Here is a 24,949-nt window from a genome sequence, read left to right as displayed (position 1 = left end):
ATTTTTATTTTTAGATCAGGGGTCTCCAACTTTAGTAGCTTTAGGTTTGTGGACTTCAACTCCCAGAGTTCAATTCCCACAGTTCCTCATTCAGCAAAGCAGGAAGTCAAAGCAGGCTGTAATCAGTAGCTGAAGTAAGCATTGCGTTGCCAGCCCGAAAGGAGCAGTATGCAGTAATTATAGGCTGTTTAAAGTCAGCTCCTCTGACGATCTCAGCTGAAGTTCCCTCCTAGCAGCCCAGAACCTCTTAAAATAATTGTTTTAACATATAGAAAACATGTTTTTTAAGGTTCTGGTGATGAGGAACTTGGCTGGGATGGCCAGAGGAGCCTTTTAAAGCCCCCTCCCGCCCTTTTCCTTTTTTTCCCCTTCGGCTGAAGAGTTTTTTTTAAAAAAAAACTTTTAAAGTGTTCTGATGATCTCTGTTCAGCCCTGTGATCATCAGAGGTTTTTTTTTTTTTTCACTTTTAAAGGCATGTTTTCGGCTGAAGAAAAACTTTTAAAAGTAAAAAAAAAAACCTCTGCTGATGATGCGGCTCAGCAGAGGCAGGGGGGCGGGGCCAGGGATTTTTGCTACCGGTCCTCCAAACCAGCAGCTGCCATTGCTACCTAATCGGGTGAGCCAGTGAGGACCGGGAGCATTTCACCCCTGAGCTAAAGGTTATGGACACGAGAGTTTTGGTAGTACTTCAATATAGTAAATGATGCTTTCCCTGGGAAGTGATCAAATGCCAGCTAAATTGTCCCTCCCCCCATTGAACTAATGTCTCCTGTGATTTGCAATAGCATACAGAAACCTACACTACTTGCCCATTGAGCCTGTCCTCTGGAGATGTCAAACTTACAGGCAAATAAAGGTATATAGCAAAGCAGTATGATAGGCAACCCATGCAAGCTACTGTTGTGGCTTGCCAGCTGCCAGCAGAGTTGGCAGCAGATTTGGGCAGTGAGGAGGTTGGGGAGGAATGTGGGCCAGTCCTGGAGTCTCGGAAAGGCTCCGACGATGGCTCTGAGTCGGAGACAGAGAGGGGGCCAAGGCCATCTGGTAGTTCTTTGCTGCCTCCAGAGTGTCCAGAATCTGACATCAGCGAGGCAGAAGAACAGCGTGAGCCTGTTCCCAGTGCATGTATGCACAGAGCTGCCAGAAACAGGAACAATTAAGGAAACAGGGTCAACTTGGGAGTAAGGCTTGGAGATGACTGGCCCCTCCCATAAGACATAAAAGAGAAGTGAACGGGACATGAGCTTTTGCAGGAAGCAATTCGTTCATCTGGCCGATTCAAGATTTGAAAGTTCTGTTTCTGAGTCTGTGCCAAGTTTGGCCTTGCCCTGCATCTGGAAATTGACTTTTTGGCAGCGTTCCATGTGAGATAGGTGAGTGTTGATAACCTTCCTCTGAAAGACTCTTTATCAAGCCTTGCGGATTGTAACTGAAAGTAATTTACAGCCTTATGAATTAAAAAAGTTTGCTGGGACTAAGTTTGTGCTGTTTACTTTCTAAGGAAGCCTAGGTCAGAAGCTACAGAAATGCTGTTCTCAGAGAAAATCGTCTGTCCTGAGGATTAATTTAGTAGTAACCCTTTTCATCTCCCACACATGCACAGACAAATCCACAGTCCCCATAGCATGAAAACAGATGTACATATATGATTCTAGGTCTAGGATGGGCAAAGTTTATAGAAGGCTGCATGACATGAAATGGAGAAGATTAGCTTGCCCAGCAATATTTCCATGTCCATTCGGATTCCGTATTTTCTTTTTTTTAGAAAGTTATTACCAAGAGATCTTTCACAAATTTAGTGCTGATTCCCATCCTTTCCTGCATCTATCCTTAACAACTTAATCTTACCATTAAAGTTCTTCAATGATTTTGCCCTAATCTCTTCTGTGTTATATTTCCTTCTATAAACCCACACATTAATGTGATAATGAAGTTGATCACAAAACCAATCAGATCACTTCCCAGGGAAAGTATCATTCATTATATCCAGTGCCTCAAACAAATTTACATGCTCTGTTCTATTAAGCCAGCTCATTTAATTTTTTTTTTCTCAAACCCTGTAACTCATTGTGTAATATAATAGTGCCTTCAAATTATATACTAACATACTTCAAGTAAAATCAAAGCATATCCATACACTCCTTACATCTCTTATTAATTATCCCTTTTTTATTTTTCTTTCTAATGAAGTTTAGGTACTGGATTACTCAGGCCAATGTGCTTTCCTTTTTATTATGGTATTAATATTATCATGTGCTACATGCAAGTAACAAGAGAGTCACTTGAAAATAAAACACTTCCATGAAAAAGAATTACGTGTTTAAGACTTAATAAAATACATCTTTTCATGATAAATACATTAAGTTAACTATTCTCATATAAAACTACAGGGTTACTTTAAGAATATTAGATACCTCTGACATTTTCTGTAATACTTGTGGTAAAGTCATATCCTCAGTCACAGGACAAGGAACTATATCATGGGAAAAAGCAACAATGTGGGAATCTTTTTCAGTGCGTGCCACAACCTGGTAAAAACCAAATGACCAAAGGTAAAGATAGAATGTTATTTTCCTGTTTCTTGAACTAAAAAGCATTTCTGTAGCTCAAGCTTTCTGTGGTTTTCAAATGTGAAATAGCTGTTTCCACAAGTCTTTTCTATTCTAATTCATCCCTCTTCTAACTTTCCACCATATCCTAGACCTTTCTCCAAGACTTTCTTAAGGATTTTTTAAAAAAATGCTTTGTCTACAAGTGCTGAAAATCAGATTACCGAATCTTGCACAATGGTTCCTTCTTGACTTGTAGAACAGGCACTGATGGGATGCATCATCTTGGCCAAACAGTTACTTTAGTATGAGAGGCATTAATCACTGTAAAAATGCTTTGTTGCCTGCTCTAACTTGAGCAACAGGAAAATTATGAATTGTAGACAAGTGGCATGACAAGACTGGGTAGTAAGGTATGGAATGAATAAAAGAGTATCAACATGTGGCCAACTATTGTCCAGCAATTAAGTCACTCAAATTCTAAACACACATAGACATTTGGAAATTATCAGAGAAAATATATCCTTGTATACTTCTGGAAAAAGTTGACCATGTTATCCAAAAATAAAAAGGATAAATAAAACAGAAGCTTGATTTATATCTGAAGAAATAAGTAGAATAGGAATTAATACCTATGTAGATTTTACACAGGTAGGTTTGTTACAGTTTTGTTTTAAAATCATATTATCATGTGCTACATGCAAGTAACAAGAGAGTCACTTGAAAATAAAACACTTCCATGAAAAAGAATTACGTGTTTAAGACTTAATAAAATACATCTTTTCATGATAAATACATTAAGTTAACTATTCTCATATAAAACTACAGGGTTACTTTAAGAATATTAGATACCTCTGACATTTTCTGTAATACTTGTGGTAAAGTCATATCCTCAGTCACAGGACAAGGAACTATATCATGGGAAAAAGCAACAATGTGGGAATCTTTTTCAGTGCGTGCCACAACCTGGTAAAAACCAAATGACCAAAGGTAAAGATAGAATGTTATTTTCCTGTTTCTTGAACTAAAAAGCATTTCTGTAGCTCAAGCTTTCTGTGGTTTTCAAATGTGAAATAGCTGTTTCCACAAGTCTTTTCTATTCTAATTCATCCCTCTTCTAACTTTCCACCATATCCTAGACCTTTCTCCAAGACTTTCTTAAGGATTTTTTAAAAAAATGCTTTGTTGCCTGCTCTAACTTGAGCAACAGGAAAATTATGAATTGTAGACAAGTGGCATGACAAGACTGGGTAGTAAGGTATGGAATGAATAAAGAGTATCAACATGTGGCCAACTATTGTCCAGCAATTAAGTCACTCAAATTCTAAACACACACAGACATTTGGAAATTATCAGAGAAAATCGTCTGTCCTGAGGATTAATTTAGTAGTAACCCTTTTCATCTCCCACACATGCACAGACAAATCCACAGTCCCCATAGCATGAAAACAGATGTACATATATGATTCTAGGTCTAGGATGGGCAAAGTTTATAGAAGGCTGCATGACATGAAATGGAGAAGATTAGCTTGCCCAGCAATATTTCCATGTCCATTCGGATTCCGTATTTTCTTTTTTTTAGAAAGTTATTACCAAGAGATCTTTCACAAATTTACTGCTGATTGCCATCCTTTCCTGCATCTATCCTTAACAACTTAATCTTACCATTAAAGTTCTTCAATGATTTTGCCCTAATCTCTTCTGTGTTATATTTCCTTCTATAAACCCACACATTAATGTGATAATGAAGTTGATCACAAAACCAATCGGATCACTTCCCAGGGAAAAGTATCATTCATTATATCCAGTGCCTCAAACAAATTTAAATGCTCTGTTCTATTATTATTAATTTTTTTTCTCAAACCCTGTAACTCATTGTGTAATATAATAGTGCCTTCAAATTATATACTAACATACTTCAAGTAAAATCAAAGCATGTCCATACACTCCTTACATCTCTTATTAATTATCCCTTTTTCATTTTTCTTTCTAATGAAGTTTAGGTACTGGATTACTCAGGCCAATGTGCTTTCCTTTTTATTATGGTATTAATATTATCATGTGCTACATGCAAGTAATAAGAGAGTCACTTGAAAATAAAACACTTCCGTGAAAAAGAATTACGTGTTTAAGACTTAATAAAATACATCTTTTCATGATAAATACATTAAGTTAACTATTCTCATATAAAACTACAGGGTTACTTTAAGAATATTAGATACCTCTGACATTTTCTGTAATACTTGTGGTAAAGTCATATCCTCAGTCACAGGACAAGGAACTATATCATGGGAAAAAGCAACAATGTGGGAATCTTTTTCAGTGCGTGCCACAACCTGGTAAAAACCAAATGACCAAAGGTAAAAATAGAATGTTATTTTCCTGTTTCTTGAACTAAAAAGCATTTCTGTAGCTCAAGCTTTCTGTGGTTTTCAAATGTGAAATAGCTGTTTCCACAAGTCTTTTCTATTCTAATTCATCCCTCTTCTAACTCTCCACCATATCCTAGACCTTTCTCCAAGACTTTCTTAAGGATTTTTTAAAAAAAATCTTTGTCTACAAGTGCTGAAAATCAGATTACCGAATCTTGCACAATGGTTCCTTCTTGACTTGTAGAACAGGCACTGAGGGGATGCATCATCTTGGCCAAACAGTTACTTTAGTATGAGAGGCATTAATCACTGTAAAAATGCTTTGTTGCCTGCTCTAACTTGAGCAACAGGAAAATTATGAATTGTAGACAAGTGGCATGACAAGACTGGGTAGTAAGGTATGGAATGAATAAAAGAGTATCAACATGTGGCCAACTGCTGTCCAGCAATTAAGTCACTCAAATTCTAAACACACACAGACATTTGGAAATTATCAGAGAAAATATATCCTTGTATACTTCTGGAAAAAGTTGACCATGTTATCCAAAAATAAAAAGGATAAATAAAACAGAAGCTTGATTTATATCTGAAGAAATAAGTAGAATAGGAATTAATACCTATGTAGATTTTACAAAGGTAGGTTTGTTATAGTTTTGTTTAAAAATCATATTATCATGAGGCAGATATCCTGGGTTTTACCAAATTACAATCTATTCAGTCTTGGAAACAATGCCATCACATCCCAAAATACGATAAGTGGGAGGGGCAGATATGGCGGAGGCAGGGGGCCGTATCGTCCTTTGGGAGCACGTGTTCGATGTTTAAAAGCGATCACGTGCTCCGGCCCCCCAGTCCTCACTGCCTCGGATGGTCAAGACCCTCAGAGCTTGGTCTTGGCTGATGCTCTGCAATGCCCGGTCCGTGGTCAACAAGGCTCCCTGATTTGTGACCTTATTCAGAGGGAGTCCATGGACTTTATGGGCATTACGGAGACCTGGTTGGGCACAGAAGGTGTACCCTGGTTGAACTGTGCCTCCGGGTTTCCATGCATTCCATCAGCCGAGGCCCAAGGTAGGGGTGGGGGTGGCGGTTGTGATCAAAGAAAGTCTGAGCCGAGGGAGTCCACTGTTCCTCAGATAGCTGGCTGTGAATCCTCCTTGTGAAGTGGGGCCATCGGAATCAGATGGGGCTGTTGATCACGTACCTGGTTCCTTGCTGCGTGACTACAGCCCTACCTGAGCTACTAGAGGTGCTTGCTGGAGTGGCGGTTGAGATTCCCAGACTTTTAGTCTTGGGGGATTTCAACTTGCCATCGGCCGGCTTGTCATCAACGGTGGTTCAGGAGTTCCAGGCCTCCATGACGGCCTTGGACCTGATTCAAGTAACTGATGGCCCTACACACATTGGGGGAGGCGCGCTAGACTTGATTTTTATCTCTGGTCAGTGGGTTAATGATCTGGATTTAGGAGATGTAGTGAAAGAACCGGTGTCATGGTCAGATCATTTTCTTCTTCGCCTAGACTTTCGGACCGCCGCTCACCACCACAGGGAGACGGAGCCAACACGTTGGTTCCGTCCCAGGCGCCTGATGGACCCGGAGAGGTTCCTGACGGAGCTTGGGCCGTTCCCTGAGGATCTTGCCCACGGCACGACTGAAGAACTGGTTGCGGCTTGGGAACAGGCCGCGGCTGGGGCTTTGAACCGTGTCGTGCCTTTGCGGCCTCTGACCCGGCGTAGATCTCAATTGGCTCCCTGATTCTCCGAGGAGCTAAGAGAGATGAAACGCTGGAGAAGACGCCTAGAGAGTACCTGGAGGTCCAGCTGAGGCTGATCGGACACTAGTGAGGTCTTTTACTAAGACCTACCTAGTGGCAATGAGGGAGGCGAAACGTTCCTACGTTTCCACCCTCGTTGCATCGGCAGATAACCGCCCGGCCGCCCTGTTTCGGGTGACCCGTTCCCTCCTTCATCAGGAGGGACGGGATGACCCCCTACAGGGACGGGCTGAGGAGTTTAACGGTTATCTATACGATAAAATCGTTCAGCTTCGGGATAGCTTGGACCAAGATTGCGATGATCCAACCGAGATGGCGGAGACACGTCTTGTTGAGGTTATTTGGGATGAGTTTGATTCTGTGGCTCTCGAGGTTGCATGCAACTACATGTTTACTGGACCCGTGTCCTTCCTGGCTAGTGCTGGCTGCTCAGGAAGTGACACGAGGCTGGCTCCAGTGGATTATAAACTCTTCTTTGGTTGAAGAGGTTTTCCCCGCCGCCTTGAAAGAGGCGGTGGTGAGACCTCTCCTGAAGAAGCCTTCCCTGGACCCAGCTATTTTGGGAAACTACCGTCCAGTCTCCAACCTTCGCTTTGTGGCGAAGGTTGTAGAGAGTGTGGTTGCGTGGCAGCTCCCCCGACACCTGGAGGAAGCTGTCTATCTAGACCCGTTCCAGTCCGGCTTCCGACCCGGTTACAGCACGGAGACGGCTTTGGTCGCATTGGTGGATGACCTCTGGAGGGCCAGGGACAGGGGTTGTTCCTCTGCCTTGGTCCTATTAGATCTCTCAGCGGCTTTTGATACCATCGACCATGGTATCTTGCTGCGCCGGTTGGAGGGATTGGGAGTGGAGGCACCGCTTATCGGTGGTTCTCCTCCTATCTCTCTGACCGGTCGCAGACGGTGTTGACAGGGGGCAGAGGTCGTCCCGCGAGGCGCCTCACTTGTGGGGTGCCTCAGGGTCGATTCTCTCGCCTACCCTGTTCAACATCTATATGAAGCCGCTGGGTGAGGTCATCAGTGGTTTCGGGTGAGTTATCATCTGTACGCTGATGATACTCAGCTGTACTTTTCCACCCCGGACCACCCCAACGAAGCGGTCAAGTGCTGTCCCGTGCCTGGAAGCTGTACGGGTCTGGATGGGGAGAAACAGACTCAAGCTCAATCCTCCAAGACGGAGTGGCTGTGGATGCCGGCACTGGTACAGTCAGCTGCATCCGCAGCTGACTGTTGGGGCGCAGTTAGTGGCCCCAAAGGAGGTGGTTCGCAACTTGGGCGTCCTCCTGGATGGACGGCTGTCCTTGATGAACATCTGGCGGCCGCCTCCAGGAGGGCCTTTACCAAGTCCGCTTGGTCCGCCAGTTGCGCCCCTTCCTTGACCGGGATGCCTTATGCACAGTCACTCACGCCTGGTTACGCCTCGCTGGATTACTGCAATGCTCTCTACATGGGCTGCCTTGAGGTGCACCCGGAGGCTGCAGTTAGTCCAGAATGCGGCTGCGCGAGTAGTAATGGGAGCCGCTGTGGCTCCCACGTAACACCACTGCTCCGTAGTCTGCACTGGCTTCCTGTGGTCTTCGGTGCGCTTCAAGATTTTGGTTACCACCTTTAAAGCGCCCATGGCTTAGGACCCGGTACTTACGAGACCGCCTGCTGTTACCCTATGCCTCCCACCGACCAGACGCCTCACAGAGAGGGTCTCCTCAGGGTGCCGTCCGCCAAACAGTGTCGGCTGGCGGCCCCAGGGTAGGGCCTTCTGTGGGAGCATCGACGCCTGGAATGAACTCCCCCCTGGCCTACGTCAAGTGCCTGATCTTCGGACCTTCCGTCGTGAGCTAAAAACATACTTATTTACTCAAGCGGGACTGGCATAATAGTTTGATTTTACATTGGGGTTTTATTAATATTCTTAAATATTTTAAATTTTAATTTTAATTATTAGCCGTTTTTGTAATTTTGCTATGTTTTAATTTGTTTTAATTGTACATATCTTGTATTTTATTTCTGGCTGTACACCGCCCTGAGTCCTTCGGGAGAAGGGCGGTATAAAAATTTAATAAATAATAATAATAATAATAATAAAAAATTTGAGACCAAAAAATATTATAAAAATGAGACATTTCTTACCATGCACATTGTTGCAGCAATGGTACTAGCATTCAGCACACTACCAAAAACCTTTTGTAACATAGAATCACTAACATCAACTGCAACTAAGATACGCTTCCCCATTGGTTCTAATGCCTAAGAAAGAGGCAATGAGGGAAAAGAAGTCAGAACAAATGTTTTTAAAGATTTTGCTAATTGCATGACTTTTCATAGTTGTGAGTGCTTTCAGAAGCAACAGTATTAATCAAAGAAATACTAGTTGATGACAAAAATAATATAATACAGATATATGAGAAGAGGGTACTAATCCAACACTACCACTACCACCTTTCCCCAAATGTACATTATAGCGGAGGCAACCAAGCACAGCATAATTTGTAGACTAATCTCCATGAATCTTAAGCGAGGAAAAAAGGAAGACTATATTCTAGAATCTAGATTGTTATGGACTGCTCATAAGAATACTAAAAAACAAAAATCCTAGGAACATTTACCATCCTGCTTTTAGTCTTTATTGCCAAAATCAGAACTTCCCTAAAGAGATATTGCTTAAATGCTTTAGACTTATACTGAAAGTAATTCAATAAATATTCATAACCATTACCTTGAAGGACTTGTAAAATGAAGTATTTAGAGCTTCCAAGATGTCCTTCTCTGGTTGCCAGCGCAGTTTTCCTCGATAACCACGCTCTCCTTTATAGTTTTCTAATGCAACCAAAATATGGAATGGGTGTATTTGAGCCTAAAGAGTTTTGGAAAACAGACTCAAAATGTTAATTTCTCCTTCCGGTGATAATTTTTGTTAATTAAGTATGCTATAAAATGAATGATTCTGGAATAGAAAACTATATTTATTTAAGTATTCTGAATATAGAGTGCAATACAACTTTTTAACATGTTTTAAGAGTATTATTGCTAGAAATAACCGTGACAGTATCCCTTAGATTTTTTTTCCCCTCCATCTAAATGAGATTTACAAAATATTTTTTCAGTAATTAATTCAATCACTTATTTTGTTGGTTTAGAGAAATTCAAATTTATATGGTAACCTCACAAATTTAGTTTGTAATCACAACACTGTTTTTTTATTCTCTTTGCCTTCTATAAATCTATTACACAAGAAGAGAAATCCTTTCATATGACGTTCACAGCCAATGTTCCCAACGAAAGGATATTTTTGTACAGAATTTTTTGTAATTTTCACTTTTCAGCATAACAATGATTCCATTTCAACTGTAGAGAAAACATTTAAAAGGTTACTGACTTTATAAAAAAGATGAACAGAAAGAAAGATTATGAGAATATTTAAAAATTTGTACATGTAGTCCTTGACTTACAACCATTCATTTAGTGACCATTTGAGTTATAACAGTACTGAAAAAAGTGACTTATGACTATTTTTCACACTTACAACCATGGCAGCATCCCTGTGGTCACGTGATCAAAATTAAGATGCTTGGCAACTGGCGTGTATTTTTGATGGTTGCAGTGTCCCAGGATCATGTGATCACTTTTTGTGACTTTGTGTCTTTTTTGAGTCAATGTGGAAGCCAGATTCACTTCACAACCATGTTACTAACTTAAAACTGCAGTGATTCACTTAAAAATAGTGACAAGAAAAGTTGTAAAATAGAGTAAAGCTCACTTAATAACTATCTTGTTTAGAAATGGAAATTTTGGGCTCAGTTGTGGTCATATGTTGAGGATCTTCCCTCATCAACTAGAGTTGCTAACTTGAATTAATCAATGTAGGACAGGTAATTTTTAATAAATGAGAGAGTCGAGATCAAAACAATTAATTATTAAGTACTGATTACTTAATCCACTTAGTTTGGCGAAGCGGTTTAAGACACCAGGAAACTGCAAGTTCTAGTCCTGCCTTATGTAGAAAGCCAGCGGGCGGATTTTGGGCCAGTCGCTCTCAGCCCAAGGAAGACAAACCACTCCTGAAAATCTTGATAAGAAAACTGCAGGGATATGTCTAGGCATCAGCACGGGTCAGGAATGATTTGGAGACACACATACATAGACACCCAACCCCCTTTAATTACCTGTAAAATAATTCACCCCATCTGTAAAAGAGTAATAGCTTTATTTGTTAGGCACAGAAAACTGGGCAAAAATAGACACTGAATAAAATGCAAATTGATACAACATTATACTATGACTCAATTAAACTGAAAGGTCCTTGACATATAACATTATCCTCTATCATATAAAATTGGAAAATAATAGTTATTTGTTTTAAAACAACTTCTTAGAATTCTGTGAAAAAGATTTTAGTGGATTTTTTTCCAAGTGACTAGAATCTAAGTGTAATCCTGGTAGCAGGCTATTCCAAAAAGAGAAGAAAAAAAAACCTGGAAACAAATAAATTTAAAAACAGCTCCTAACCCGGACCTGACAATCTTAACCAAGATGTGGCTATTCTAGTATGTGGTAAAAACAAATCTCTAACCCAATAAATTTGGTCAAGAGCACAGATAAAAATGTCACCAGCAGATTTTTCCAATAAGTAGATTTAGAAGTAGTCCTCCACTTACAACAATTCATTTAGTAACTATTCAAAGTTACAACGGCACTGAAAAAACTGAATTATGACCATTTTTCACATTTACAACCGTTGCAGCATCCCCGTGTTCATGTGATCAAAATTTGAACACTTGACAACTGACTCATATTTATAATGGTTGCAGTGTCAATCAAATCAATGTGGAAACTGGGTTCACTTAACAACCATGTTACTAACTTAACAACTGCATTGATTTACTTAACAATAGTGACAAGAAAGATTGTAAAATGGGGCAAAATTTATTTAACAAATGTTATATTTAGCAACAGAAATGTTGTGCTCAATTATGGTTGTACATTGAGGACTACCTTGTATACAGGGCACGATTTATAAGCTCTATCAGTTGGTACTATTATCTTTATTTAATTTCTAACCACTCTAAAAACTGTTATTGGAAAGAGTAAAAGCAAAAAAAAAGGAATGTTCATAATTAGTGCAATAGTAGTACAATAATAATTAGTACAATTAGTACAATAATAGCGCAAACAACATTCTTGAAAAAAATCAAAAAGTATAATGAAATCCTGTGTTATCTAGCTAACAATACATGTATAACACGATTCTATAAACATTTATTAAATGAAAGCAACAGAATTCAATAGCTTTTTCTATAAAAATATTTTTTTAAAAAATATAGAAACTTCTACCCACGTACAGTGGGTAATACACAAATACAAAGTAAGAAATAAGAAAACTTTTAATGGATATTTGGGCTCAACCTGTTTTATATAAGCATATTCTAGACCAGCCTTTCTCACATGGCGTACCATAGAATCATTGAATTTCACAAGAGATTTGATTGAAAATTAAAAATAAAACTTTTTTTCAGCTTTACGTACTATGTAATACTAGCAATCATAGTAGATGAATTTTTTTATGCAATGGATCTCAGCTTTTTAAATATTGCATTTAATTTTATATCAATTTTCCTAATATAAATAGAATTAAGTACAATCAACTTACAATACTCATTTTTTTCCAAAAATCTAAGAAAACTACCTTTAGAAAAATTACTAGTAAATCCTATTTTGTCTTAAGCCAGTTATTCAAAAATTTGTTTGTCTTATAAGTTTTTAAAATTTATGAAAGAGGAAAAAATATTAATTTCAATGAAAGTTAAGTTAAACACAACCAGATTTTCTTCCAAAAAGAAGGAGAGCAAAAAAGTTATTTTTAGTTTCAAATAAGGAAAAGAACTACTCTTGGACATACCATTCTTCATTATCATCTTGTACACTAGAAATTTGGATAAAATTATAAAAACGTAGAATATTTTAAAAGGAAAAACTGTAGTTTCCTCTTCCCACATTACTGACTTCCATTAGAGTTAGTACCCTTGTGGTGGAGGGGAAGCCAACAAAAAAATTGCACTAATGAGTTTGCCAAAATACATTCATAGAAAAAAAAGATTTAAAAAACCTCTGTTTTTGGATTATTATAGCTACAATTCATAGATCATATTAATGTATTATTGTCTGTAAACACAATAATTTTTATGGAAGGAGTTCCTTCATACCTGACAATTATTACAAGGCTTCCCTCCATGCACAACAGCAGAGTGATTGCAAGGAGGAACATCTCTAACCAAGAAGACAGCCTATTGATCAATAATTCCAAATTTCCTGAATCCTGATCCTTGCCTATAAGGATCTGGAAAACTAGAATTATTGATTAGCAGAACAGCTAACATTTCAGTTCTTTGATTAAGAGCAGTCTAAAACTGATTAAAACATTTATTGGTTTTCTACATAAGACAAATATTTTCCTAATGCTACTTTATCCTTATCCCTAAAGATATGGCACAAATAGTGAATCATTCTCTCCTTTGACTGTTTCCTTTGTAAGTCCAACCCCTAGCCCATTACTAAATATTTGAGATATCCTGTAGTAGTGTTATTTCTTAGGCATTTATACAATGATTTATTACAATGAAGCTTAATTTTCAATACTGGTTTCTATTAAAGCTCAACTAATAGAATATTGCTAGAATATAATACACATAAGAAATCAGCTTTAAAAAATCCTTACCTTTTTAAGAAGTTTTTCATTTTTTAGTTTTTCACAAACCATTGCTACCTCTGAGCTTCCTGGTTCAAGAACAAAATTTGCTGTCATTTTTCCCAGGTTCTTCAATATTGCTGTTACGGGCATGTTCTGTAGCAGTGCTTTCCATACCTTGTACAAAATGAAGTTCAAAAAAAGGAAAAATCACGGTGTTTAAAGAAAAACACATACTCAGTATAAATATGCATAACTGCACAGGAATCATGTAAATGTATTTATTCTTTCATTCACCACATTTCTACAACATCTACCTCATCTATGTGACTCTGAGCAGCTCACAATAAAATATGTCACAAAATATAAAAGCACAAAGAACAAAGTTAAAAACAGAGCTGTCTCTCTCTTCTCACAAGGCAAAATTCTTTTAATCAACAGGATCCCCCAATATGCTCTCCCCACCTCACCAAGTTGAATGGGATATAATTTGGACAAGCAAGATAAGTTCCTCAGGTAACCTGGTCCCATGCCATGAAGAATACATGTAAAACTAAGAATACATGTGAAAATGGTTAAAAGTGCTATAAAAACAGAGGAGTGATAAAGTGCAGAAAACAACATTATATAGTGTGATTCAAAGTATTAATGTTTCTCTAATTTCCTTACCTCTTTAGATTTCAAGTGACTTGTCAGGAGGTGTTCTCTAACTAAACTATGCTCTTCTATCAAATGAATCACTTCCAGTTCATCCGTTGTATGCTTTACCCTCTCCACTGCTTCCAAATACTTCAACACTTTTTCAGCCTCAGCAGAAAGTCTGCTCTCTTTATATGTCTCTTGGACTTCCTTCCATCCCTTCATTACATACTTAGTGACAATGGCCAGGCCTGTTGAAATACAGCAAGTTTTATTTCTAATTTAGAACATATTTTAAAAAGAAATATGAACTCCAAAATAATGTAAAATTATCAAATATTAGGCTGGAAAGTGTATTTATTTTGTATTTGGTATTTTCTGGCATCTTAGCAAAACTAGCAATTTATTACCTTCTATATATATTACCTTGATATATAAACACTGGAAGATAGTGTAAAAACAAAAAGAATAAATACAGTAGTGTTACCATTTAATTAAATACATACGGACACTATAATGCCTTTTTCACAATTTATTCATCTAACCCTTAGTCTTTAGGATTGATGATTGTGGGGATTCTTTCTGCTATAATTCTTCTATTGCTTTTGCTATTTGTAGCAGTAACAAAAATTATTTCTAGAAAACTCTCAAAGTTTTGATTTAAAAAAATTTAAAACTATTACATATTCTCCCTATTACAAAATAAAGCAATACAGCTTCTGTGACCATAATTAAACCCAAAGTTTCTGTTGTTAAGCAAAACAGTTGTTTTGCTCCATTTTATGATCTTTCTTGCCAATTGTTACACAAATCACTGCAGTTGTTAAGTTACTAACACAATTGTTAAATGAATCTGGCTTCCCCATTAACTCTGCTGGTCAGAAGGTCGCAAAAGCTGATCACACGGCCCCAGAACACTGCAACTATCATAAATATGAGTCAGTTGCCAAGCATCTGAATTTTGAACAAATGATCATGGATATGCTGCAATGGTCATTAAGTGTGAAAACTGGTCATAACTCACTTTTTTCAGTGTCATCGTAACTTCAAATGCTCACTAAACAAACTGTTCTAAGTTGAGGGCTACCTGTAGATTAATAAAAGTTTTTTTTTAAGTGAATGTTGTATATTCTTTCCAATATTTAACACTTTTTATGTGTCAGTTTCTCTCTCTCCCCACAATCAGAGTAATGGTTTATTTTAGAGAATTACACTTTACACTGTTTGGAAATAGGAAATATTTATATGTTATATGTTGTGTGTTTGTCATTGGGTAAACCGCCCTGAGTCCTTCGGGAGATAGGGCGGTATATAAATTTGAATAAATAAAATAAATAAATAAATAAAATAAAAAAATAAATAAAAAAATAAAAAGAATTACACTTCCATTTCTCACTCCTCCATCTCTTTTGATCAAACATACAGGCAAAAGCAAAATGTTTCCAAATTACTTATTGCAAACCATCCTTGCTGATTCGGAAAATTTACTTGTTTGTTATTACCTTCATTTGCAGGCTTTAGATGTGATAACCTGAGAAGATCTTTATGGCACCAGCCATCTTTCTTCTTGTATGCTGTCACCGCTAAAGCAATAGCCATGTCATTCTTTCCATTGTACCAAACTGAAACAGCTTTTCTCAGGGCACGGCCCCACATGCCACAATTCATGCCCTCCTTCAGATCCTTTTTAAACTGGATGAAGGTGAAGAGGTGGGTTGGTATACGACAAATTTCAGGGACAGCCTTATAAGCTTCTTGTTTGGTTTTGGCATCAGAACATTGTGAACAAATGGCAAGTGCAAACAATACTGGATCCTGTTTTGCTGCTCTACCTTCCTGGCTGAAAGTCTTTATTTCTTGTACTGCTTCATAACCTTTGCCACTTTCAATAAGCCTCAAAAGAGCATCTACGCTTTCAAAGCTCAGCTTTTGTTCTTTGACATAGAATGCACCTCCTTCAGAACCAAAACACAAGAAACGGCGCAGTCTAGTCATGTCAGTAACTTGCCACCCGCATTCATCTTCAGAGTTTGATAGCTGGTTTTCATTGCAGGGCTGCATTTGACTTGCTCCTTCTTCCATTACTTCCCAGTATAAAGACGTCTCCTGAAGAAACACAATAAAATTATTTCATCTATCTGGAATCTTGACTTTATGGTCAGCTTTATTAAGACAATTACTCCAAACATTTCTTTCAAAACGTATTTGGCAACCTTTTGGGAAAAAGATGTTCAAACTTCAACTAAAACCTTCAGAATGAGAATCTTTTACATACAAAATATACTAGATACAGTAAGTATAAGAGATTATCTCAATTTCCAAATAAATATTCATTAACATTCTTTAAAAAAAATCCCTAAATGAACCAATTTTCTCAATGCTAATGAGTCAATACTTTAATTTTTTCTTCAATCCCAGAGAAGGTTTATAAGCCGGAAGGACAATGAATTCAGTTGAATAAAAAGAATATTTTGCATTTTTTAAAAGAAAAAGTAATGTCATAATTTCTTTAGTATCCTATGATGGTCTATGTAATTAGAAGTTACCATATTTTTCGATGTATAAGACACACTCCCCCACCCCAAGTGGGTGGAAAAATATGCATTTTATAGACTGAATGTTGCCGAAGCCCCGCTCACCCGCTGGCCCTCACCCTTCGACCTCTGCCTCCCAGCAATTTGCCTGCTTGCAGCAAACAGCAAACAGCCTGATCAGCTTCAGCACAGCCTGATTTAGCACAAGCAGCTGATTGGCAGTTGGATCTGTCTCCTGAAATACTGCCTATCAGTTGTTCCAGGCTGCGGGGATGGCCGCTACCTATCAACGCCTCTACACGCCCCATTTTTTTGCCTATGCGCACCTCATTTTTTTGCCTCGGGTCCCATTTTCAGCCCAGTCCAGGCTGCCCATCCCTGCCACCTGGAACGGGCCAAAAATGGGGCGTGTGGAGGCAAATTGCTGGAAGGCAGAAGCAGATTTCTTTTTCTTGTTTTCTTGTTTTCCTCCCCAAAAGCTAGGTGCATCTTATAGTAAAAAAAATAGCATACTTGCATCCAGAGACCAAAATGTTTAGGCAACTTTCTGAAATTCATGCCTCCAATGCATTTCTAGTAAACAATTAAGATTTGATAATTTCAAGTTGTAATTTCTAGAACTGATTTATTAATTTGATGTAATATCTTCTGGTGTACTAAGAATCCTACAATTACTTTTAATTTCTGAATTTAATAAACTATTTTGCAAAGTTTATTTTTTCCTTACGTAATGTATTATTTGAAAATAATAATTCGCTATTTAATTTACATTACAAAACAATAATTCTGATTGTCAACATGTAATTATTGCTTCAATTAAATTAAATGCAATATCCTGTCTGAAATATAATGTTCTTAGAATGTGCAATGTTCTGCTTTTAAAAATAAGTTATGTAAATATACAAATGAAATTCCAAATACATATGTTTTATTATTTGAAATTGAAAAACCAGTTCCTCACAACACAGTAAAGTATTTTGAGCAGTAAAATTTTAGCATAATTTCTAAATTAAAAAGGCTCTCTCAAGACCAACAAAAATATAATATAATCAGATGTGCAATTGAATAAATGATGTAATTATTTTTTATAAAATTTCTAACTATTTTTCAGTGATGAAACCATCTGAAATTGGAAATACCATAAATTAAAACATATACCGTATATACTCGAGTATAAGCCGATCCGAATATAAGCCGAGGCACCTAATTTTACCACAAAAACTGGGAAAAACTATTGACTCGAGTATAAGCCGAGGGTGGGAAATGAGGCAGCTACTGGTCAATGTAAAAAATAAAGATAGAGCCAAGTAAAATAACATGAATATTTATTTGAACGAAAAACAATAAAAGTGCAAAAGGGGGAAGGAGGATTCCCAGCTTTAGAAAATTTAGAACTACGCCGCCTTTGGTATGACCTGAGCATAGCTCATAAAATTATCTGCTACAATGTACTTCCTATCAATGACTACTTCAGCTTCAACCACAACAATACACGAGAACACAATAGATTCAAACTTAAAGTGAACCTCTCCAATCTAGATTGCAGAAAATGTGACTTCAGTAACAGAGTTGTTAATGCCTGAATGTGCTACCTGACTCTGGTCTCTTCCCAAAATCCCCAAAGCCTTAACCAAAGACTATCTAGTATTGACCTCACCCCATTCCTAAGAGGTCTGTAAGGCGTGCATAAGAGCACCAGCGTGCCTACCGTCCCTGTCCTAATGTTCCCTTTAGTTGTATTCCTTTTATGTATTCAATTCATGCTTATATTTATATAATTATTTAATATGTATTTGACAAAATAAAATGAATGAATGAATGAATAGAATAGAATAGAATAGAATTTTTATTGGCTAAGTGTGATTGGACACACAAGGAATGAATGAATGAATGAATGAGTGAGTGAGTTACTTCAACAACATTGTCTCACAGAAATTGACAATACAACTGCAAGCATGAAAATGAGTCCTCCTTTAGCTTCCAAGGGACCAGGGTGCCTCTGAAGGTCAGTGCTCTAAGCACTAAGAACCCAGCACAAATCTAAGCCTGTATGCACACCAATAGTGAAAATACCTGCACAGTGTCTCTTGGCAGAGAAGGTTAATTTTCATAGACGTTGGGGTGGCTCATTTTTTTTTTTGGCAGGGCAATAAGGGTCTCTAATATCATTAAACCCAAGTGTGAGGAAAAAGACAGCAGCTAAAATGTTAAGGCCAGTTGTGTGGCCTTCTCCAATACAGTTGGCCTGGCTGTTTGCCAAAACTTAAAACACCCTCCCATCCCCCTCCTGCTAAAGCTTCTTTCTTAAAACAATTGTGGTCTTTGCCTTCATGTCGCTCAACCTTTCACCTGCCAGGTTCCTAGCCCTCCACCCTTGACCCCCTGCTGTGTTTGCTTAGCATTGTGCCAATCGACTTTAGAAGTCTGTGTGTGTGTGTGTGTGTGTGTGAGAGAGAGAGAGAGAGAGAGAGAGGAGGGAGGAGGAGGAGTGCAAAGGGAAGGAGGATTCCCAGCTCTAAACAAAGGAAATCCCGGAATGCCAGCAAAGGCGGTGCTCGCGTTCCTCCTCCCTTGCTCAAAAGCCCCAATAACCTTCACCAGCAAGGCAGACCCCCACGGGAAGGAAGGGGCAGGCTGACTCACGAGCATCTGGCTGAAGAGCAGCTGCTCCAGGTCGCCCAGCACGGTGAAGCACGGAGGAGAAGAAAGAATGAAAGAAGGAGGAACGGCCCTCCTTTCTCTCTCTCTCTCTTCCAGCGCTGCGGAAGAGAAAGGACTAGAGCACACAGGCGCGCACACACGCCCAGCTTCTGAAGCACGGAGGAGAAGAAAGAATGAAAGAAGGAGGAACGGCCCTCCTTTCTCTCTCTCTCTCTTCCAGCGCTGCGGAAGAGAAAGGACTAGAGCACACAGGCGCACACACACGCCCAGCTTCTGAAGCACGGAGGAGAAGAAAGAATGAAAGAAGGAGGAACGGCCCTCCTTTCTCTCTCTCTCTCTTCCAGCGCTGCGGAAGAGAAAGGACTAGACACACAGGCGCACACACGCCCAGCTTCTGAAGCACGGAGGAGAAGAAAGAATGAAAGAAGGAGGAACGGCCCTCCTTTCTCTCTCTCTCTTCCAACGGAAAACGCTTTTCGCTATGGGGAGAGGAGGGAGGAGGAGGTTGGCTTATTCAACCCTTCCCGGCTAGCCATCCAGCCCTTCCCAGGAGAAGGCGAGGAGTTTTGGGCGGCGACCTTTTGCTAGAAAGCGGCAGCGGCTGCCCCGACACCACCAGTTGGGGGGTGAGCCGCAGTAACTCCCGCCAGGCTATGCATTGGCGCGGGGAAGCCCTGGCGGTGCAGGCCTTCTCGGCTGAGGAGGAGGTTTCCCCGACGCATGGCTTCGCCGCCGCGAGCCACCCAAAGGCCAGAAGAAAGGTCATTCCGCCAGTAACGAGCAAGGCTCCTTCCTCTCCGCCTTACCCATGCTGTGCGAGCCCGGCTGGGCTGCAACCGCCGCCGCCGCCGCTCCTTCCTCAGCCTCCGGGCTCGCGCTCTAGCAGCCGCCAAGCTCAGGCGGACTCGGCAGCTCCCCATCAGCACTTTCGCACGGGCGCGATTCGGGCAGGAGGTCGGGCTCGCTCCGTGGCGGTGGCGGCGGCGGCGGCGCCACCGCCACGGAGCGAGCCCGACTCCTCCTGCCCGAATCGCGCCGTGCGAGTGCTGATGGGGAGCTGCCGAGTCCGCCTGAGCTTGGCGGCTGCTAGAGCGCGAGGCCCGGGAGGCTGAGGAAGGAGCGGCGGCGGCGGGGTTGCAGCCCAGCCGGGCTCGCACAGCATGGGTAAGGCGGAGAGGAAGGAGCCCGCCCATTACTCGATGGAATGACCTTTCTTCTGGCCTTTGGGTGGCTCTCGCGGCGGCAGCGCGGTCGGGAAACCTCCTCCTCAGCCGAGAAGGCTGGCGGCCCCTGCCCAGCCCTCTCACTGCACCACCAGGGCTTCCCCACGCCAATACACAGCCCGCCAAGTTTGCGCCGTCCGCCCACCAGACACGGGAATGGGGGCCGGCCTGGGGGAGACAAATCCCGCGGGACCTCGGCGGGCCCGCCTCCGCCTCCCATGGGAGTCCGCTCGGTACCCCTCCTGTGCGGGGTTCGAGCGTGACTCAGTATAAGCCGAGGGGACGTTTTTCAGCACAAAAAACGTGCTGAAAAACTCGGCTTATACTCGAGTATATACGGTACTTCCTTATTAAGAAATAAAACAGCTTAAAATCTTGTAACGCTGCCCAGAATTCAATATAAGATGGGCAAAATATTTTAAATAAATATAGTTCAGAACCAACAAAATACATTTTGTGCCAAATCGTCAGAGAGAAAACAGAAATGAGTGCACCTAGATTTTGCAACAGGCACAGTATGTAGACTATCTCCTCCAGGACTCAAATCCAGCTATCACACGTGCAGTAGCAAAATTCTGTGCTGCTGCAATGACAAGAAAAATCTGATTACAGAATTAAAGATGTTTACTGCACCAATTTCTTATCTGTATCTTATCTGTATCTCTAACAATTTTTAGAGAATCTATATTTACACACCTAACTTACACGCTCTCCCATCATGTAACCAAGGGCAAGAGCCATACTGTTTGATACCATGTATATTATTATTATGGATGTTATTTTTTATTATTATTATTTTTATTCATTAAACATGAAACTCAGTCAACTGAACATTCAAAAAGGCATTAAATATCATTGACTGGTGCTAATGGTTGATACAGGTTGCTGCCAGCGTCCTAAGTATCAACCAAGTACCTTTTTAAGATGTACGATGTTACAAGTAGCAGTTTTTTGCAGTTCTGCTGGTGTTATTGCAGGAAACTGCAATTTGTCGATGTATCTTATAAAATTCTTGGACATGATACCAAGTGCCCCGATGACAATGGGTATCACCGTTACATATTTCATCCGTAGCCGTGTAGTTTTGATGGCCACGTCACGATATTTCATAATTTTTTCCAGATCTTTTTCTTCAATTCTGGCATCTCCTGATACCGCGATGTCAATAAATTGTACGTTTCGGTTTTCAACAACTGTGATATATGGTGTGTTGTGTTCCAAGTGACAATCTGTCTGTATTTGAAAGTCCCACAAGATCTTCACCTTCTCATTTTCTATAACTTCTTCCACTTTATGTTCCCATGACTTTTTGGATATAGGCAAGTCGTATTTTTTACATAATGACCAGTGGATTAATTTAGCAACTCGGTCATGTCTAGCTTTATAATCGGTGTGTGCAATTTTGCTGCATTCACATATTAAATGAGAAACAGTTTCGACTTCATTGCTACAAAGTCAGCAATTTGGATTGTCAGTGGATTTTTGTATCTTTGCTTTCATGGCATTAGTTTGTAGTGCTTGTTCTTGAGCAGCGAGTATTAAACCTTCCGTTTCTTTCTTGATGGTTCCCATCTTAAGCTATGCCCATGTAAAGTTGTCATCACATTTTTTGTCAATGTTTTTCAAGTGCTATCCATGCAAAGCTTTGGTTTTCCATCTATTTAATCTATCATCCAGCTGTTTGTTTGTTTTTTATATTCTGCCTTTGTTTCTGTTGTTTTTATAATGTTCTGTTTTCACAGCCTGCAGCAATTTTTCTGTATTTTAGTTCACATAGTCATTCAAACTTTGTTTTTCTTCTTCTACAGTTTGATGGATTTGCAATAGTCCTCTGTCCCCTATTTTTCTTGGCAGGTATAACCTGTCAATGTCACTTCGTGAATGTAAAACGTGGTACATATTCAAAAGTTTGTACGTTTTCTGGTCCAAGTTTTCTAGTTCAGCCAAAGTCCAGTTGATGATTCTAGCTGAGTAGTGTATCACTGGAACTGCCCATGTATTAATGCCTTTAATTATGTTTCCAGCATTCAGCTTTGATTTTAATATTTTGCGGACCCTCCTGATATATTCCTTTTGTGTTAACTCTTTGACTTATCCATTCAAGATGTTATCTGCTTCCAATATGCCTAGGTATTTGTAACCATCATCCTTTGCTAATGCTTTTATTATGTTTCCATTTCCCAGTTCTATTTCTTCTATCTTTTCCATTTTTCCTTGCTGCATGGATAATATTGCTGCAGCAATGATCTATAGCAACCCCTGCAGCCTGGAACAGCTGATTGGGGGTATTCAATCATCTGCTCCTGTTGAATCAGGATGCAATAATGTGCTGAAGCTGACCTGGCTGTTTGCTATTTGCTGCAAGGACTCAAGAGTTTGCAGCAGCAATCACATCCAGAAAGCACACACAAGTAACTGATTCAGCAGGATTCAGTAACTTCTCTTTATATATAATATAACACAGCGGTCACCAACTGGTGGTCCACAAGAAAATTTTGGTGGTCCACAGAGACAGAATTTTTTTTCTTCTTATTTTTCTCCCAAAAAATTAAGGTGCGTCTTATACTCTGAAAAATACAGTATATTTGGATGCTTAACAACTGACTCACATTTATGACAGCTGCAGTGTCCCAGGATCATGTGCTCTCCTTTTGCGGCCTTGACAAGCAAAGTCAATGGGGAAACCAGATTCACTTAACAACTGTGTTACTAATTTAACAACTGCAGTGATTCAGTTAACAAATGTGACAAGAATAATCATAAAATGGGGCAAAACTCACTTAACCGATTCCTCACTTAGCAACATAAAATGTTGGGCTCAATTGTGGTAGTCGGTTGAGGACCACCTGTACAATATATTCCCTTGGGGGATAATGGTACAGACCTTTTCCCACAGCTATCTGTTGAGCAGCCAATCAATCCATTCAGCTCTTGCAAAATATCTCCAAAATCATTCACTAGACAACATGCAAAAGTTCTTTACTGATTTGTACTATTATGAAATGCACATTCCTCAAGACACCAAGTTGCACAGTTGCTTCTATTGTTATCCTGCATTCCTGTTCAACTACATTGCTCCTATCCAGGATGTCCCAGGTGGATGACTCCAGCAATCCCAAAGCTTATAGTACAGGTAGTCCTCAACAACCACAATTCAGCCCACAATTTAAGTCATTTATTTGCTAAGTGACTTTTGCCCCATTTTACCACCTTTCTTGCCGCAGTCGTTAAGCAAACCATTGCAACCATTACTATCTGTTAAGGTAGTAACACAGTTGTTAAGTGACTCTGGCTTCCACCGCCCCCCCCATAAGATAACCACCTGATCAGTGGTTGGTTTCACTTACCTTTGCTACTGGTTCGCTTGCGCACGCGCCACTTCTGCACATGCGCAGAAGCCTCTGCTTGTGCACAGAGCGTATGTGATGATGTCTGGGCAGGGGGGCGGAGCCTCTCGCCGCCGCTACTACTGGTTCACCCGAACTGGGGTGAATCGGTAGCAACCCACCACTGCACCTCATCCCAGGACACTACAACCATCATAAATATGAGCCAGTTGCCAACCGTCTGAATTTTGATCACGTGACCACAGGGAAACGCTGCAACGGTCACAAGTGTGAAAAAATGGTCCTAAGTTATACAAGCTGTGGTGATGCATTGGTTGGAATGCAGTACTGCAGGCTACTTCTGCGGACTGCCGGCTGCCTGCAATTGGACAGTTCCAGTCTCACCAAGGCTCAAGGCTGACTCAGCCTTCCCTCCTTGCAAGGTCTGTAAAAGGATGGATCCAGATAGTTGGGGGCAACAGGCTGACCCTGTAAAGGGCTTGAAGAGGGCTGTAAAAGCACGGTGAAGCAATATACAAGTCTAAGTGCTTTTGCTAAAGTCACTTTTTTTTTTTTTTTTGCAGCGACGTGGTGATTTAGGACAATCAACTAAATCGACTGTTGTAAGTCGTGGACTACCCGTATCGTGTACTTGCTTCTCTTCCCCCCACCCTTCCCCAGCCGCACGAGGTAGCTCCTTTCGGTCAATCGATTAAAAAATCGCCTGGTCTTCCTCAGTTAAGCGCTACGAGCCAAGGCGTGAAATGTGAACGGCTGACAAAGAAAGGAAGAAAGAAAGAAAGAAAGGCAGGCAGCGGGTTTGCTTCATCGCCGCTCCCAGGCCCCGGTCTGAGCTTTTCCTGGAACGCAGGAGAGCCGTTCCCAATGGGAACGAGACGGGCCTCTCCGCTGGCAGGTTGTTGGGCCAGCATTGTCTGCACAGGCAAACCGTACCTCTTGCGTGTCACTACGGCAGCCTCCGCGGCTTTCGGGAGCCCCAAGGAAAGGATCGGGTTTCTCCTCAAACGCTCCCTCCGGTCACTCCTCCTCGGCCCGCCAAGACCGCCTGACAACTTCCCTCTCGCAGCACAAAACAAGGGAGGGAGGGCGCCGGATGGGGCAGCGGGTCTCGTGGCCACCGCACAGATGACGGGGATCCCCAAGAACACCCGGATGCACCGCCCCTCCCT

At 40.5% G+C, this 24,949-nt stretch overlaps 1 protein-coding gene across 4 annotated transcripts in view; it reads right to left on the bottom strand.

Annotated features, from left to right (window-relative positions):
- Positions 1-24,894, bottom strand: part of RO60 (Ro60, Y RNA binding protein) — a 29,780-nt gene extending 4,886 nt beyond the window's left edge. The window contains exons 1-7 of one of the 4 annotated variants that reach the window (XM_058178091.1): positions 24,714-24,894; positions 15,518-16,121; positions 14,046-14,266; positions 13,407-13,553; positions 9,411-9,548; positions 8,825-8,941; positions 4,773-4,886 (exon numbers count right to left, since the gene is read on the bottom strand). In XM_058178091.1, the coding sequence (XP_058034074.1) occupies positions 4,773-4,886; positions 8,825-8,941; positions 9,411-9,548; positions 13,407-13,553; positions 14,046-14,266; positions 15,518-16,097 (1,317 nt within the window). In that variant the 5' untranslated portion in view covers positions 16,098-16,121; positions 24,714-24,894. Of the gene's footprint in view, positions 1-4,772; positions 4,887-8,824; positions 8,942-9,410; positions 9,549-13,406; positions 13,554-14,045; positions 14,267-15,039; positions 15,103-15,517; positions 16,122-24,713 lie in introns of those variants that run through there. The other 3 variants (XM_058178094.1, XM_058178093.1, XM_058178095.1) reach the window with 3 other exon arrangements.
- Positions 24,895-24,949: the final 55 nt, after the last annotated feature.

This window comes from Ahaetulla prasina, chromosome 3 (genome assembly GCF_028640845.1).
Source record: "Ahaetulla prasina isolate Xishuangbanna chromosome 3, ASM2864084v1, whole genome shotgun sequence".
NCBI lineage: Eukaryota > Metazoa > Chordata > Lepidosauria > Squamata > Colubridae > Ahaetulla > Ahaetulla prasina.
This window is presented reverse-complemented; position numbering and strand designations above follow the sequence as displayed.